This window comes from Parasteatoda tepidariorum, chromosome 9 (genome assembly GCF_982258835.1).
Source record: "Parasteatoda tepidariorum strain Cologne lab strain chromosome 9, Ptep-v5.0, whole genome shotgun sequence".
NCBI lineage: Eukaryota > Metazoa > Arthropoda > Arachnida > Araneae > Theridiidae > Parasteatoda > Parasteatoda tepidariorum.
The window spans coordinates 19,376,877-19,391,384 of NC_141763.1; the positions used below are offsets into that span (position 1 = coordinate 19,376,877).

At 30.1% G+C, this 14,508-nt stretch overlaps 1 protein-coding gene across 1 annotated transcript in view; it reads left to right on the top strand.

The window, feature by feature from the left end:
- mTor (serine/threonine-protein kinase Tor) overlaps positions 1 to 14,508 on the top strand; it is a 105,322-nt gene that overhangs the window by 77,742 nt on the left and 13,072 nt on the right. Inside the window, exons 43-49 of the mRNA XM_016051467.2 lie at positions 201 to 297; positions 2,026 to 2,247; positions 4,819 to 5,001; positions 8,286 to 8,420; positions 8,704 to 8,878; positions 9,753 to 9,888; positions 13,631 to 13,778. Coding sequence (XP_015906953.1) covers positions 201 to 297; positions 2,026 to 2,247; positions 4,819 to 5,001; positions 8,286 to 8,420; positions 8,704 to 8,878; positions 9,753 to 9,888; positions 13,631 to 13,778 — 1,096 coding nt within the window. The remainder of the gene's footprint in view (positions 1 to 200; positions 298 to 2,025; positions 2,248 to 4,818; positions 5,002 to 8,285; positions 8,421 to 8,703; positions 8,879 to 9,752; positions 9,889 to 13,630; positions 13,779 to 14,508) is intronic.

Genomic DNA, 14,508 nt, shown 5'->3' on the forward strand with positions numbered 1-14,508 from the left:
TTAAGATAAAAAGGATATAATCTAAACTTTTCTGTGGGAGAAAGTGACTTAAGCAAACACATTTTATTATATTATGAAAAAACGTTTTCGAGACGATTATTCAACGAAAAAGACATTTTTAGTCGAAAAATTTTAGACTTCTTATTTATTAAAAATATTTTAATTGTTAATCTTTTCTCTTAAATTTTTTTTATGACTAGATTGTCTACTTTATGGTTCGATTATGGACACATCCTTGAAGTAAATAAAGCTGTGATCGAAGGGCTAAAAACTATTCCTGTTGAAACTTGGCTTCAGGTTTGTATATAATTTTCATTATTTTTAATATTTTGCTTTTTCCCTGTAGAAAATTCAAAATTTTCTGAAGCTTAAATCATTAAGTTATTACTTGTTGGAGCTATTCAGGTATAGGATTACGTACAAAACTAAATGGAGAGGACGTTTGTGATTATCTTATATTTTGCTGTCATAGAACACTGAAATCCAGTTATTTTCAATTTTTTTTTAAATGTCAAAAAAAAAAAAAAGAATTAACTCCTGGAAAATTTTTAATTTAAAAATAGAAATTAAATTAAGGAGAAAGTTAAAAAATTTCTTCTAAGAGATTCTTAAAAAACAAGACCTAAATTTTGCTTTAAAGTTAAATCTTTAATTTAAATTTTATCCTAAAAATCTTTAAAATAAGATTACTAGAGAAAAGTTAATGTTAAAGCGAAATCAAGGGTGTTATAACTTTTTTGCATAATTATAGAAGGGAACCACAACTATCTTCTTGTTTATTTAATTTTATATTATTTCATAGCCAGCGTTGAACAGCCAATCTAATTCTAAGTTTACAATTATGTTCAATTCTGTAGTCTTGTAATTTTAAACCCAACCGAAAACACGAGAACTCCTGGATCTAGTATTGGGACAAACTAGTCTTTGTGATGAAACTAACCTGCACTTGCATGGAGAGGAAAACCTCCCATGAGTAACTTGAAGGCAAGGGTATTCTAATATCCGCCTACCAGTGATAATATTTTACATCAGCACTGTGGTCAGTGTGATCCAGGGCAGAATTTGTATCGACCAGCCTATTCTGGGATTAGAGCCTGGCTACCTCATTGGCAGGTAAATGGTTGTGCAATCTGGCTCCTTTTTATTATTTATATTTTATAACCAGCGTTTTAACAGCCAGCCCAATTCTGAGTTAACGACTTTTAATGTTCAAATCCGTGGCCTTCTAAATTTTGAACCCAATCAGAGAACTCCTGGATCAAGCATTACGACAAACTGACCGCTGTGGAGAACTTTTTGATGCCAACTGTTAGGCTAATGCAGAGTTTTCATGTGCAGTGTTGAAGTAGAAACAATGAAGACATCCTTGTTGCTGTTAAACAATTATTTATTAGGATAAATATGCCGATGATTAACTTATAGATGAACTTGAAGGCGAAGAATACAATCATGACGATATATAACGACGACATATAAGTCGAAATAAACGTACTGTTATAAAGAAACAATGACGTGAACACTTACATCAGTAAGTGTAAATGAAAGCAAAGACAATGCAGGGAGAAGATTACAGAATGCCTGAGCTATTTAAAGATAATACATTTACGTCATAAACCAAATCATAACATCCTGGGCATTGTGCATACCATTAAAAATAAAGAACAATCACAAGTTTAGTTGTACATATACTACTCTTAGTAATAAACATTTAAAGAGTTAGACAAAAGTTAACAAGCTTGTACTTAAGTTTCACTTTATAGTGAATAAGGTAAAAGCGTAATAAACTGATTCAACAAACTATTTCCAACAGAAACTAACCCGCTTTTGCATATCATGGAGGAAAACCACTAAAACCTCCCATGGTTAGTTCCAGGGTAAGGGGATTCTAACCCATGATCTGAGAATCATCCCTTTGAGAATATTTTCATTTGTTCATCATTAATGGCTCAACAACCCAAGGTGGGTCTTGGCCACCCTGGGTACCTTGCAGTACCTTGATGATTAATTTCAATTTTTTTTCTTTAGGTTATACCTCAGTTAATTGCTCGTATTGATACTCCACGCCAATTAGTTGGAGAAGTGATTCACCAGTTGCTGATGGACATTGGAAAACATCATCCACAAGCTTTGATATATCCTTTGACCGTAGCTGCAAAATCAACCACACCGTCGCGAAACAATGCTGCTAACAAAATATTGGACAGTATGATGAAACATAGTGGCAATCTTGTTGAACAAGCTAAAATGGTATGGAGTTGTGAACTTAAGTGTTCATTATACAATAGTCAGCAATAAATATATAGTGAATATCAGTTAAATGCCTTCAACTAAAGATTAGTATTTCCTGTGGAAACTGCTATTGATGAGATGAAGTCTTCTAGTTACTTACTGTTATTTATCGATTTACTCTCATTTTATTGTTTCATTCATATTTATGTCATTACAAATTTTTTTTAAGTTGTAGTGGTGTAAGTAGTTTTTATTTCCCCTTAGTTCTTTCACCAAAAAAAATATGACTCGCACAATTGTAATTTTTGTCTGTCTATACTATAATGCTTTAAATCAATATCATTTATTACTTATGCTTTTTATTTGCCTGAACGTAATATTTATTGCTCATCTATTTTTTTTCTTTTTATACGAAAATTGTATAACTGAAAACCTTTATTATTATATATAGAATTATACTAGAGCAATGCTAATCTGTTGTGGTGCTATTAGTAATGGTTAAAATATAACCATCTTTTTTACATTGAATAATCTGGAATTCAATGAAATGCCAGCTGTCATAATATAAGTATTTTACTGCCACACATTTGTTGGTTTTAATGGTACAAAATATGCACTGCCAATAAAAATTCTGCCCAATATGATGAGTGTTAAGTTTTATCATAAGGAAACTCTGAGGAAACGGAAAAGATTTGTCCATAACCAGAATTGTGACTTATCAGTTGAAGTTGTGCTGCACGATAATGCTCACTTTTATGGGTGCTCAGAAAATACAATATCTTATGCACTTTAAATGGAAGGTATTTAATTACTTTTCCCCTTGATTACCATTGTCATGCCACTCTATGCATTACATATTTCCTAGCTTTAAAAATTTATGCCATATTGAAATGCCAGTCACTATAAATTTTTGTTTCAACTGTTGAACTGTTGTAAACTTTTGAAGACTCCGTCTAATTTTCCTAAGTTTTTTATAATTTCTTATTTTCTGGTAATTTTTTTAAGGAGCCCCTTATTTTAACAGGCGAATCTAAAACAGCCTTGTGTTAGAAGAAATTTATCTTATTACCAATTGGAAATATTAATCTTTATTTCTTCCTTTACGGAATATAAAAAATTATTTTTTCTTTTAAAAAGTTTTAAAAACTTTATTTCTTCCTTAAAAACGGTGTTTAGTTTCGATTTCCTTGGAGCTATCATTCACATTTTCATGTACCATTTTGTTTCACACTGTAATTTCAAGTACAAGATTTTCTTGTGCATATTTTCAATTAATGAATACAGTAAACTTCTGATTATCCGTGGAATTGGGTGGACCATGAAGTGTGGATAAGGAAATTTGCGGGTAATCTTCAAAACCCATTAAAAAAACGCATCAGCAATTTTTTGATATAAATGATAAATTTGAATTTCTATTATTATATACTTTTAGCAAGCAGCTTTCTTCACATTTTTTTTAAAAATTTCTCTACGTTCTATTTCTTTGTGTTGCAACATTTCTTCTTTATTTGAGATTGCTGATTTTTTAGAAAAATTATGTCACAAGGAAAAAACTAAATTTCTGCACTTGCTATCGGTATCATTGCCTTGAATAGTAACAATATTATTCAGGATAAGAATTTTTGATGGGTGTTCTATTCATGGAAGTTAGAACTTTATCCTGCCGTTATAAAAAAATTCGACAGCTGTAAATAAAGACTCATGTTTTCTTGCTCTTCATGAATGCCTCCCTATTTTCACCCTTTCATTGTTAGTTTTTACTTAGGTATTGCACTTGAAGCTGCAATTTTTAAATAAAGACCCATTATTTGATTAATTCTGAACACTTGGGCTACGACCATGAATGTTTGCTCGCATGTTGTTCTCAAATTTCTTTAAGCAGTTCCATATCTATGAAATTGTTTATTTTATTTTCAATTCTAAATGCTATATTGTTCATCATGAATGCCTCTCTATTTACTACTAAAAAAGAAAAAGTGAAACACGTATGATTGGGAGTAGTGATTGGGTCAGGGTGTGTAGCGTTTTTAAAAAGTGCTTAAAGGTGCTTATTTTTGATTTCCGTTTTTTTAAAAGCCCTTAGGGGTGCTTTTTTTATTTGGGGTTAGTAAAAAGTGCTTAATTTTCTATCTATTAAAAAGAGATTTTTTTTTTCGGTATTGATTGTCATTCTAAATTACGAAAAATGCATGATTTTTACAATTTTCTCTGCAATATTTATCAGAAACTACTTATTTTATCTTGATTATGTAAAGTTTCTGAAAATGTTTCCAAGTTTTATTGATTTTATGTTTATAAATTAGGAACTTTTTATTACTGCTCAGATCCTTAGATGATTATTATTTTTTTGGAAAGTGATGAGAAATACTTTTGGAGTGCTTAAAATGTATTTAAAAGGTGCTTATTTTTTGTTGAAAAATCTGGCTACGCACCCTGACTGTATATTATTTTAAAATATTGTAAAAAGAGAAATCTTTATTTACATTAATATTTCTCTTTTGCAATATGTCGAAAATTTTTTGTAATGTAATTAACAAAAACTTATGAATGTGTTAAAATAAAAATGTAAAGATGACTAAATGCGTGCAGGTGAGTGAAGAGCTGATTCGAGTGGCTATCCTCTGGCATGAATTGTGGCATGAAGGACTAGAAGAAGCCTCGAGGCTCTACTTTGGGGAGAGGAATATCAAAGGAATGTTTGCAGCTTTGGAACCTCTTCATGCACTTATTGAAAAGGGGCCTCAGACATTGAAGGAGACATCTTTTACTCAGGTACGTATCATTATACTCCAATGTTTTGTCTTCTTTAAAAAAGGACAATACAGTAAATTAGGCTCAGGGAATAGAGCGCAGAAATGCCAACTTGCTCCGGAGAGCAAATATGTATTTTAAAGTGGTAGTTTAGCCATTTTGATTCCTGATTTAATAAACTAAATTTAGTAGATTTTCATCCACCACTATTTCTAAATAATTCGTAGTCTTACATAATTAACCACATTAAAGTAATTGAGTCATGCTATACCTTTAAAAAGCAAGTAAAAATAGTCAAATGTTAGCAAAATTTACCTTGTAGTTATTTACCGTTTTTTTAGTTATTTTGGCGTGTCCGGAGCAGTTGGCATCTCTGAGAGCGTTCGCCTTCCCATGGGGTGAACCGGGTTCAAATCCCAGCAATGTCTGGACGATATGAATCCCCATCTGGGTGCTGACATGAAATATCGTCAGTGGTAGACGGTTCATGGGTTAGCGTCCCCTTGCCGCCAGGCTAACCGTGGAAGGTTCTCGTGGTCTTCCTCTCCATGTAACGCGAATGCAGACTACTTCCATCAAAAAAATTCTCCACGAAAGCAAATTTCTCCCAATACTCGATCCAGGAGTTCCGTTGTCCCTGGATTGGGTTTAAAATTACAAGGCTATGTTGTTGAACATTAGTAGTCATTAACCCGAAAATTGGGATGGCTGTTCAAGGACAGTAATGATACTGTGAATTAGCTTTTTGTAAATAATAAATCATTTTTTATTAAATTTAATTTATTGAAGAGAAAGACAAATTAAGATAGATTATACAGGGATGTGATTCTTCCGCGGATCCGCTTTTTTCAGATTTTTCCATATCTTCCGCTCTTTTTTCATAAATTTCCGCGCTGAAAAATTTTTTATGCAGTAAATGATATTTTGTTGAAAATTTTTTTTCTTCCTCGGAGCAAAAGTATTGAAGCCCCCAATAAACCTTTCTTCACATGTCAATCTGCTGGCTGGGGTAAAAGTGGTTGACCTTGGTAAAACAATGCCGTCATCTACTACACTACTCTCTTATCTTTTCAGGGATGAAAGACTTTTTAAAATTTCCGACCATGTTCCAAAAACTTTTGGGGAGTCGAACGAACGATATAGTCGGACTTGTGACGAACTCCCCCCCCCCTGGAGTAGCCCCCTAAAAAAATGATCTTCAGAAGAAAATGGGTAGAATTTCGGCATGTACGCCGTAGCCTTGACAACCGCCACTTCCGCTATAGATTGGAAAAAAGAAAAAAAGTCCTAAGCAGTTTCGTTTCGGCCGCTGATATTTGATTGGCTGATTTACAGAATTTTAAATATTAGGAACTGGGCCAGAATCTGCTAAAATTGCGATTCTTACTTAGATGATTTTTATGTAAATCATCGACTTTCGTATTTAACTGATTTAAAAGTTACTTGTTGAGATTCGTTTTTACACGATTTAAAAATCATTACTCGCAATTCCCATTCACGCAATTTAAAAATTCAATATCGCGATTTGTATTTAAGCGTTTTTAAAACCCAATATCGCGATTTGTATTTAAGCGTTTTTAAAACCCAATATCGCGATTTGTATTTAAGCGTTTTTAAAACCCAATATCGCAATTCATATTCCCGCTAGTTTAAAATCCAATGTCGCGATTCGTATTCATATATATTTTTAAATTTCAATATTGCGATTCGTTATCACGCGGTTGTAATATCAAACATCGATTTTCGTATTTATACGCGGTTTAAACATTACTCGTTGCGATAAGTATTCACGAACTCTAAAAATTATGCATCGTGATTCTTATTTACGCGATTTAAAAATTCAATACCGCGATTTGCATTTTCGTGCTTTTAAAATCCAATATCGTGATTCTTATTCACGTGAATTAAAATTCAATATCGTGATTCTTATTCACGTGAATTAAAATTCAATATCGTGATTCTTATTCACGCTATTTTAAAGTCAAACATTGTGGTTCTTATTCACGCGATTTTGAAATCCAACATCGTGATTCTTATGCAAGCGATTTTAAAATCCAGCATCGCGATTCTTATTCACCCTATTTTAAATTCCAACATCGCGATTTTAAAATCCGGCATCGCGATTCTTTTTCACGCGATTTTAAAATCCGGCATCGCGATTCTTTTTCACGCGATTTTAAAATCAAGCATCGCGATTCTTATTCACACGATTTTGAAATCCAACATCGCGATTCTTAATTTAAGGCCTTTAAAAATTGTGTGAGAAATGAACTTTCTTGTCCTATCAACACTGATGATCAAAAGTCTGCAAAGCGCAGACTACAGATCAGTAAGGTTAATAAAAGACCATCGAAAAAACAAAGAACTGATGAGAAAGTCCATAAAGGCCCTTTGACCATTAAAGAAATGTTTTTTAAAATGATGTGATACATAAAATCGTGCTTATGCATAATTGCTCAAAGTTATCTAAATTATTAAAAAAAATTTATTTTAATCAATACTTTATTTAAGAACATAATTAAATTTTACTGGCAAGAGATTCTTCCTTTGATTCATATTTTTCCACTTTTATTATTATTTTATTTATTTATTTAAGAAAATCATTTTCTGATTATTTTTTGTCATTTTTTTAATTTTTGATGAATAACTGCACTGCCCAAAATAATCTATTAACCAAAATATGCCAATTGATCCGGACGCGACAATATATATATATATAAAATACTGTAATTATATATAAAATAATGTATATGTAATACTGTATATATATATAAAATACTGTAATAAAAGAAACTGTAAAAAATTACAAATTGAAATTTGCAGATTTTCAATTTTGCCAACTTTTTAACAGGCTAAACACAATTAGACTGTAATAAAGTGGCATATTACATAAGCCTTTGAATTATTCAAAAGTAATTAAAAACTCTATGAATTAATTGTTTTTATCTTGTTATTATTTTTGTTTTTTTTTTGTATTGTGTAATTGCCCTGTACAAGATGATAGTTTTGATAGATGACAGTTGAATAACGAAACAGTATCATTATTGTTAAAAATAACTGATTGAAGTATATATTCTCACAAGCACATTAATGAATGCACACAATATCGTAGACCTGAGCTAGTTCACAAGCCTGTCTTTTTTCTATTACCTAGTGAGAATTTAACATTCACAACATTCTTATTATGAAAAATAAATTATTTTAAACTGAAATTTTTTTTAATTTGTTGTGAAACTTCTCAAATAATTATCTATTATAGTTTTAACTTCAAAGTTGATTTTATTTCATGTTTTTTTATTCTCTAGGCTTATGGAAGGGAGTTAGCAGATGCTCAGGAATACTGCAAAAAGTATCAACGGACTGGCAATGTAAAAGAATTGACACAAGCTTGGGACACTTATTATCACGTGTTCAGGAGAGTTGCTAAGCAACTTCCTCAAGTGAGTGAACAAAAACTTAAAAATATTTTTGAGTGTTTGGAAAGTATTTTAAAGGTGCTTATTTCTTGTGGAGAGATTTGGCTATGCACTCTGTACACAAACAAACACTTTTTTCTTGTCCAAATTTTAGTTATTTTTTTTCCATTTATTTTGTGTTTTTCATATAACCTATTTAGATTTCCAATTTCAGCCTTTTTCGTATTTTACAAAACTCTTCCTTTAATGTACACATTTTAAATTGGTTAAATTTAAATACTAAATGTTTTTTCTTTTCCCCCCACAGTTGACATCTCTAGAACTTCAATATGTATCTCCAAAGCTTCTGATGTGCCGTGATTTAGAGCTCGCTGTGCCAGGTTCTTATAATCCTAACAAACCAATTATAAGAATTGCCAAAGTTGAAAGTGCTCTTCAAGTTATTACAAGTAAACAGCGCCCTAGGAAACTTACTATAAAAGGTATCAACATATATTGAGATTTCCCCCCTTTTTTTAAAATGTTATTTATATATTTTTTTAAGAACGAATTATTGTAATTAATTCTAGTTTCATTTTTGAAATGATTAGAAGGCTCCGTAAATTGTTCTTTCAGGGACTATATATCTTGATAATGCAGTATAACTTCTAAAATCCTGATTTTAGAAAGTTCTGGATTTTAGATTTTTTTAAAAAACAAATTTGGTTGTTAAGGTTATACAGCTAAAATAAAAATTTAAAAAAAAACTCATTAGATTTTTATCATAAATTCATGTCGATATATGTTTTTTACCCCCCCCCCCCCAGCTATTTCTTAGATTTTCATATGATCTTTAATATTGTAACTAACACAATATTATGACACGTGAATTTTGAGTTTCATTTCTGAATTGATCTGCTCGATTCGCGACCATCTATTTTTATAGCTTTCTTAATTTAAGGGGTTATAATAAAGAAAACTAAGGCTAGAAAATATTTACTTGCAAAAATTTCTTAGCAACTTTGAAGTAAGTATGTAGGTCTGTCATGCTAATTCCAAATGTAGAATTTATTGTGTGTCAGCTCTGTTTATAACATAAGTAACTGTTGCTGGCAAAAATAGCATTTGTTGATTTCAAGTTGTTGTTTAATTTTTATTTAGCACGGCAACACTGTTAATGTATTAGTTACAAATGCCAGTCATTTGGCCGCTACGCCATTAGACAACGGGCTCTGCAATATTTCTCTACTAAAAATATTTTATTTGCGTGAAAAAAATAAAATTGAAACTTATTATTTTTTGTGACCACATGTTTTAGAATGTCTGGGTTAAAGACTGTTGTCAAAATATAAATGTATATTTTCTTCTTGTCCTTAGGTAGTAATGGCAAAGACTTCACCTTCCTCTTAAAGGGTCACGAAGATCTTAGACAAGATGAACGAGTGATGCAGCTTTTTGGTCTGGTCAACACCCTTCTTACCAAAGACCCAGAGACTTCCAGGAGGAATATCACGTGAGTCATTTCTTAATGACCTCTTCAAAGATGTACCTTTGTAATTTACGCTTTGCTAACTTTTGATCTATCGATCAAATTTTCGCTGATAAAGATATAATCTTAATGCTTAAAGATTTATCTTATATTACTTAATTTGTGCAGACGATATGTTATGGTACAAAATGTTTTTAATTTTTGATGGATTTTAGATTATTAGCCCTTGAGATATAGGCTGGCTATATTATGCATACAATCTGTAAAATATGGCTTAATAGTTTACTAGTGCATAGCGTTTTAAAAAGTGCTTAAATGTGCTTTTCTTTTGTTTTTTAAAAGTGCTTTTTTTCATTGGATGTTTTTAAAAGTGCTTAATTTTCACTTTGCGAAAGTGAGATTTCTTTCTTTACCATGTCGATTCTCATCACATATTATGCAAAAAGTATGATTTTTACATTGTTCTATTCAATGTTGAATGAAACATTTTCACAATTTATTTCAACCTCAATCCATTTTGGTGTACAATCGGTCTGTAGCGTATGCAAGCGCAGATAATTTTACATGTTTGATTAAATATTTGCGAGTCTGCGCGTGCATCTATTGAGTGGGTTCGGTGAGATTCTAGCTCTCTTATGTGCAACTCTGCTGCATTTTGCAAGATATTCTCAAATTCAGGTTTCATTTTCCACCCTCTGAAACCGAACTGAAAAGTCTTTCGATCTTTTTATGGTGGCTAATATAATTAAGAAAAGAGTTATTTGTCAGAAACTACTTATTTTATCATGATGATTTAAGTCTTTGAAAATTATTTTGCATTTTGTTAATGCCATATATAGTGCTTAAAATTATCTTTTGAGTGCTTAAAAAGTACTTAAAAGGTGCTTATTTTTTGTGAAAAGATGTGGCTATGTACCCTGTATACATAGTTAACTACAATCTGTAAAATGTGGTGTAATAGTTTACTCTTAAGAGCCCTTGAATGTCAGTCCCCTTAATGTTAATTTCGAAGTTTTATGTTCAAAATTGGAAGCAAAAATGTAGTTTCTCTAATTTCCGCAGATGATATTCTAAGGCAGTGATTCTCAACCACTGTGCCGCGGCACTTTTGTGTGCCGCCAAATTCTTAAAATGTGCCGCCAAATATTAGAAATGATACAATAAAAATTAATACTCTTTTCATTACATGTAAAGTTTAAACTAAAGAAAAGTGTATAGATATATAATATTATATATATACTTTTTATAATTTTTTCACGCTTTAACCGCGTGCACATGTCTTTGTGGGAGATTGTCTTGTCTGCGACAATCTTAAAATAAGAAGGAAGTGTTTAAATTGTCTTTGACACACAATTTTAAATAATGTTGAAATTAGTAGGAAATTTAATGACTATTAAAATTATTAATTAACAAAGGCTAAAAAAAGCTAAATACTAACTTCCAAGCGAAAATAAAAGCTAATCAATAAAGTAAGCTATGCAATTAATAGTTATAAAAACAAATCAACAAAGGATAACTTAACTAGCAAAAAAAATAAGCTAACATAATTAGCAAAAAACTAACTAACAAGAAATCACAAATAATAGTAATGAATGTAAAAAAACTAACAGTTAATATCTATGGAAAACAAGCTAAGAATTAATAACTAGCAAAAAAAAACTGTTACTAACTAATAAAAAATTATTCGAAAGAAATAATTAATCCCTTAATAAATGTGCTTTTGTAGTACATATTATTTTATTTCACATTCAAAATTATTATCACAAACTATTTAACACAGTGTATTATAGGTAATTAAACAACTTTTAAACTAATTTTTTTCATTGTGTGCCGTCAAATTTCGAAATCTTTAAAAGTGTGCCGCCACAAAAAAAAGGTTGAGAATCACTGTTCTAAGGTATAAAAATTTTTGAATTTTCAATTGATTTAAATTCATCACCCTCAAAATATGAGCAATATTACAGAGTTTCCTACAATCTATAAAGTTTTTACACAACTATATAAACTTTTATCTAATAATAATTTCATGCAAAACATATTTTTTAAAAATATTCATTACTTTTATTATTCAAGCTCTATTATTCATAATATTCAAATTATTTTTTAATTATTCGTAAGCTTTTGAATTATATGGTATACCAATTTTTACCTTATTATATTATACTGTGTACTTCTTAATAATAAAGTAAAAAAATTTAGTAAAGTAGTCTCAGAGTACTGAAATTTCAAAAAAGTTCTGTGTTTAAATTTCTCAAGAACTATTCCTAGTATTTCTCTAAAATTATGGATTCTGTTACTTAAAATTATGTACCATAAAACTCTATGTCCTTTATTAAGCCATTGGGACTATATCATCCACATTTCGGCTTCCTTCTTATTTTGAAGAGCAAAAATTCAAATCCATTGGGGAAAAAAGGTATGATTATTTTGAGGAAGTATGTTTTTGTGTCTGATTTTGGAACTTGAAATATTATTTGTGCAAAATAAATCTTATACTCTAGCCCTTGACCTATTAGGATTGCATATTAGTACATGAAAATTAAATGACTTGATCAAAAGTTATTCTGTTCTGATTTTTTTTATACAATGTACATTGTGTAAATGTAATGAAATGGCAGATCTGGAATAACTTTTGACTCAATTGTCAGATTTTAACAGAATACAACACAATCTTATAGGGTTATATGTGCTATTTTTTAACAGATTTGCATTTTTTACCCTTAAAATATTGAGAGTGGCTGTAATTTAGAAAATATGGTTCTACTAGTTTAAATGGGATAGCAGCTGAAAATTTGGTTACCTTATCGTTGTTTTTAATGTTTTGAGTTGTTAAACACATCTCTGGAAATAAGTACCCAAATCCAAACTTTCTTCTCACTTGAGCTGCTTGCACGATATTTTTATACAAAAAATAATTTTTAATATTTATTTGTTATTTAACTTAATAATATCAAAATATATTGAATTGTAATTTTTTCATCCTTTTAAACAATGTAGTTTGTAACGGTGAAATTAAAATTTGAAATAATTCATAGGCAATAAAAGTATTCTACTTTCAAGACAGCCCTTTGAGGGTCAGAGCCTTCCCTAGAACCTTCCTCCTTTTCTTTGTGATTGTTCTTCAGCTTGTAATTCTTAGGATTTTCAATTCCTCCTCCTCACAGTCAAACCATCTGATTTCAGGCTCTAGTTTTCATTGGTTTCTAATTGATGATCTTAAATGTCAAGGAAGAAGGATCCATTCCAGAGATGTGACCCGCAAGCTTTAAACAACTTATTTTGATGTATTTGTTGATATCACCTCCTCCTTGAATAGCCTATCTAGTTTAAAATTGCGTTGTTGTCTCCATAAGCCATCCACATTTATAACACTAAAAAATTTTCTCATAACTTTTCTCTCAAGAACAGCAAACAGGCCTGCTTGAGTTTTAGTTAAAGACCATGTTTCGAATTCATAGGTTAAGATAGGCCTAATGATTGTTTTATGAAGCATTAATTTTGTTCGTCTTTTAATTCATTTTGATTTAAGAAATATTTTTAAGTCATGAAGGCATGATCATAGTCAACAAAATAGTCATAAGCAAAAACATAGTAATAATAAAAAGTCATATTTTCTCAAAATGTTTCAACGATTATTGAGAGAGAGCATATTTTTTTCAAATTTCATCATTAAATTGAATATTATTTTAGATGATACCTTTATACCTAATGACTGTGACCCTCCTTGACCCTCAAGAATTAAATTGTTTTTTTCTCACTTTCTTAGGATCCATCGATATTCTGTCATCCCATTGTCCACAAACAGCGGCTTGATTGGCTGGGTTCCTCATTGTGATACTCTCCATACCTTGATAAGAGATTACAGAGAAAAGAAGAAAATACTGTTGAACATTGAACATCGAATAATGCTAAGGGTAATTCATTAATTTAAGGTGATAAAATATGTGTGAACTGGGATTGATTCAGGTTTTATTTACTTATTTTTCTTTTGGTCAATTTTTGTAAATTAAATTTTGTGAAAAGACAAAATATTTAATAATTAATGTTTATAAAAAAAAAATTTCTAAGCCATTATCAAAAATATATCAAAATGCTAAGTATCTCTGTACTTACATAATTTTTTTCTTATCGATCACTGAAATGAAAGATCCAAGGTATTTATTTTTGTGCAAAAATAGTTTGTGTTTCACCTCCAAATTTGTTTTAATATTCCTAGAATAAAGTTTTCAATTAATAAAATTTTCAAATTTAATTTTGTGAAGGGGCTATTGATATTATTTTGAATTTTTCAAAAGAGTTATTTTTATGAATTTTTCAAAAGAGTTATTTTTATGAATTTGATTTTTTTAAAAAAAATCTGTTTTTACAAATTTGAATTTAGTGTCTGAGCCAATTAATGAATAATAAATGACGTAAAAATTATTGACTAATATTGCCAATGATATAAATAACCTAAATGTATGGGATATTTTCCAAAATATATCGCTGTGGAATTATTAAATATTGTATGTAAATATTTAACTTATTACTATTTACTCTCTAACCTATAACTATTTATTATCTAACCTAGTACTATTTAGTACTATTTTTCCTTAATTCAATCGATTACCACCTTGAAAATTTAGAATAATGCTCAATCGCATT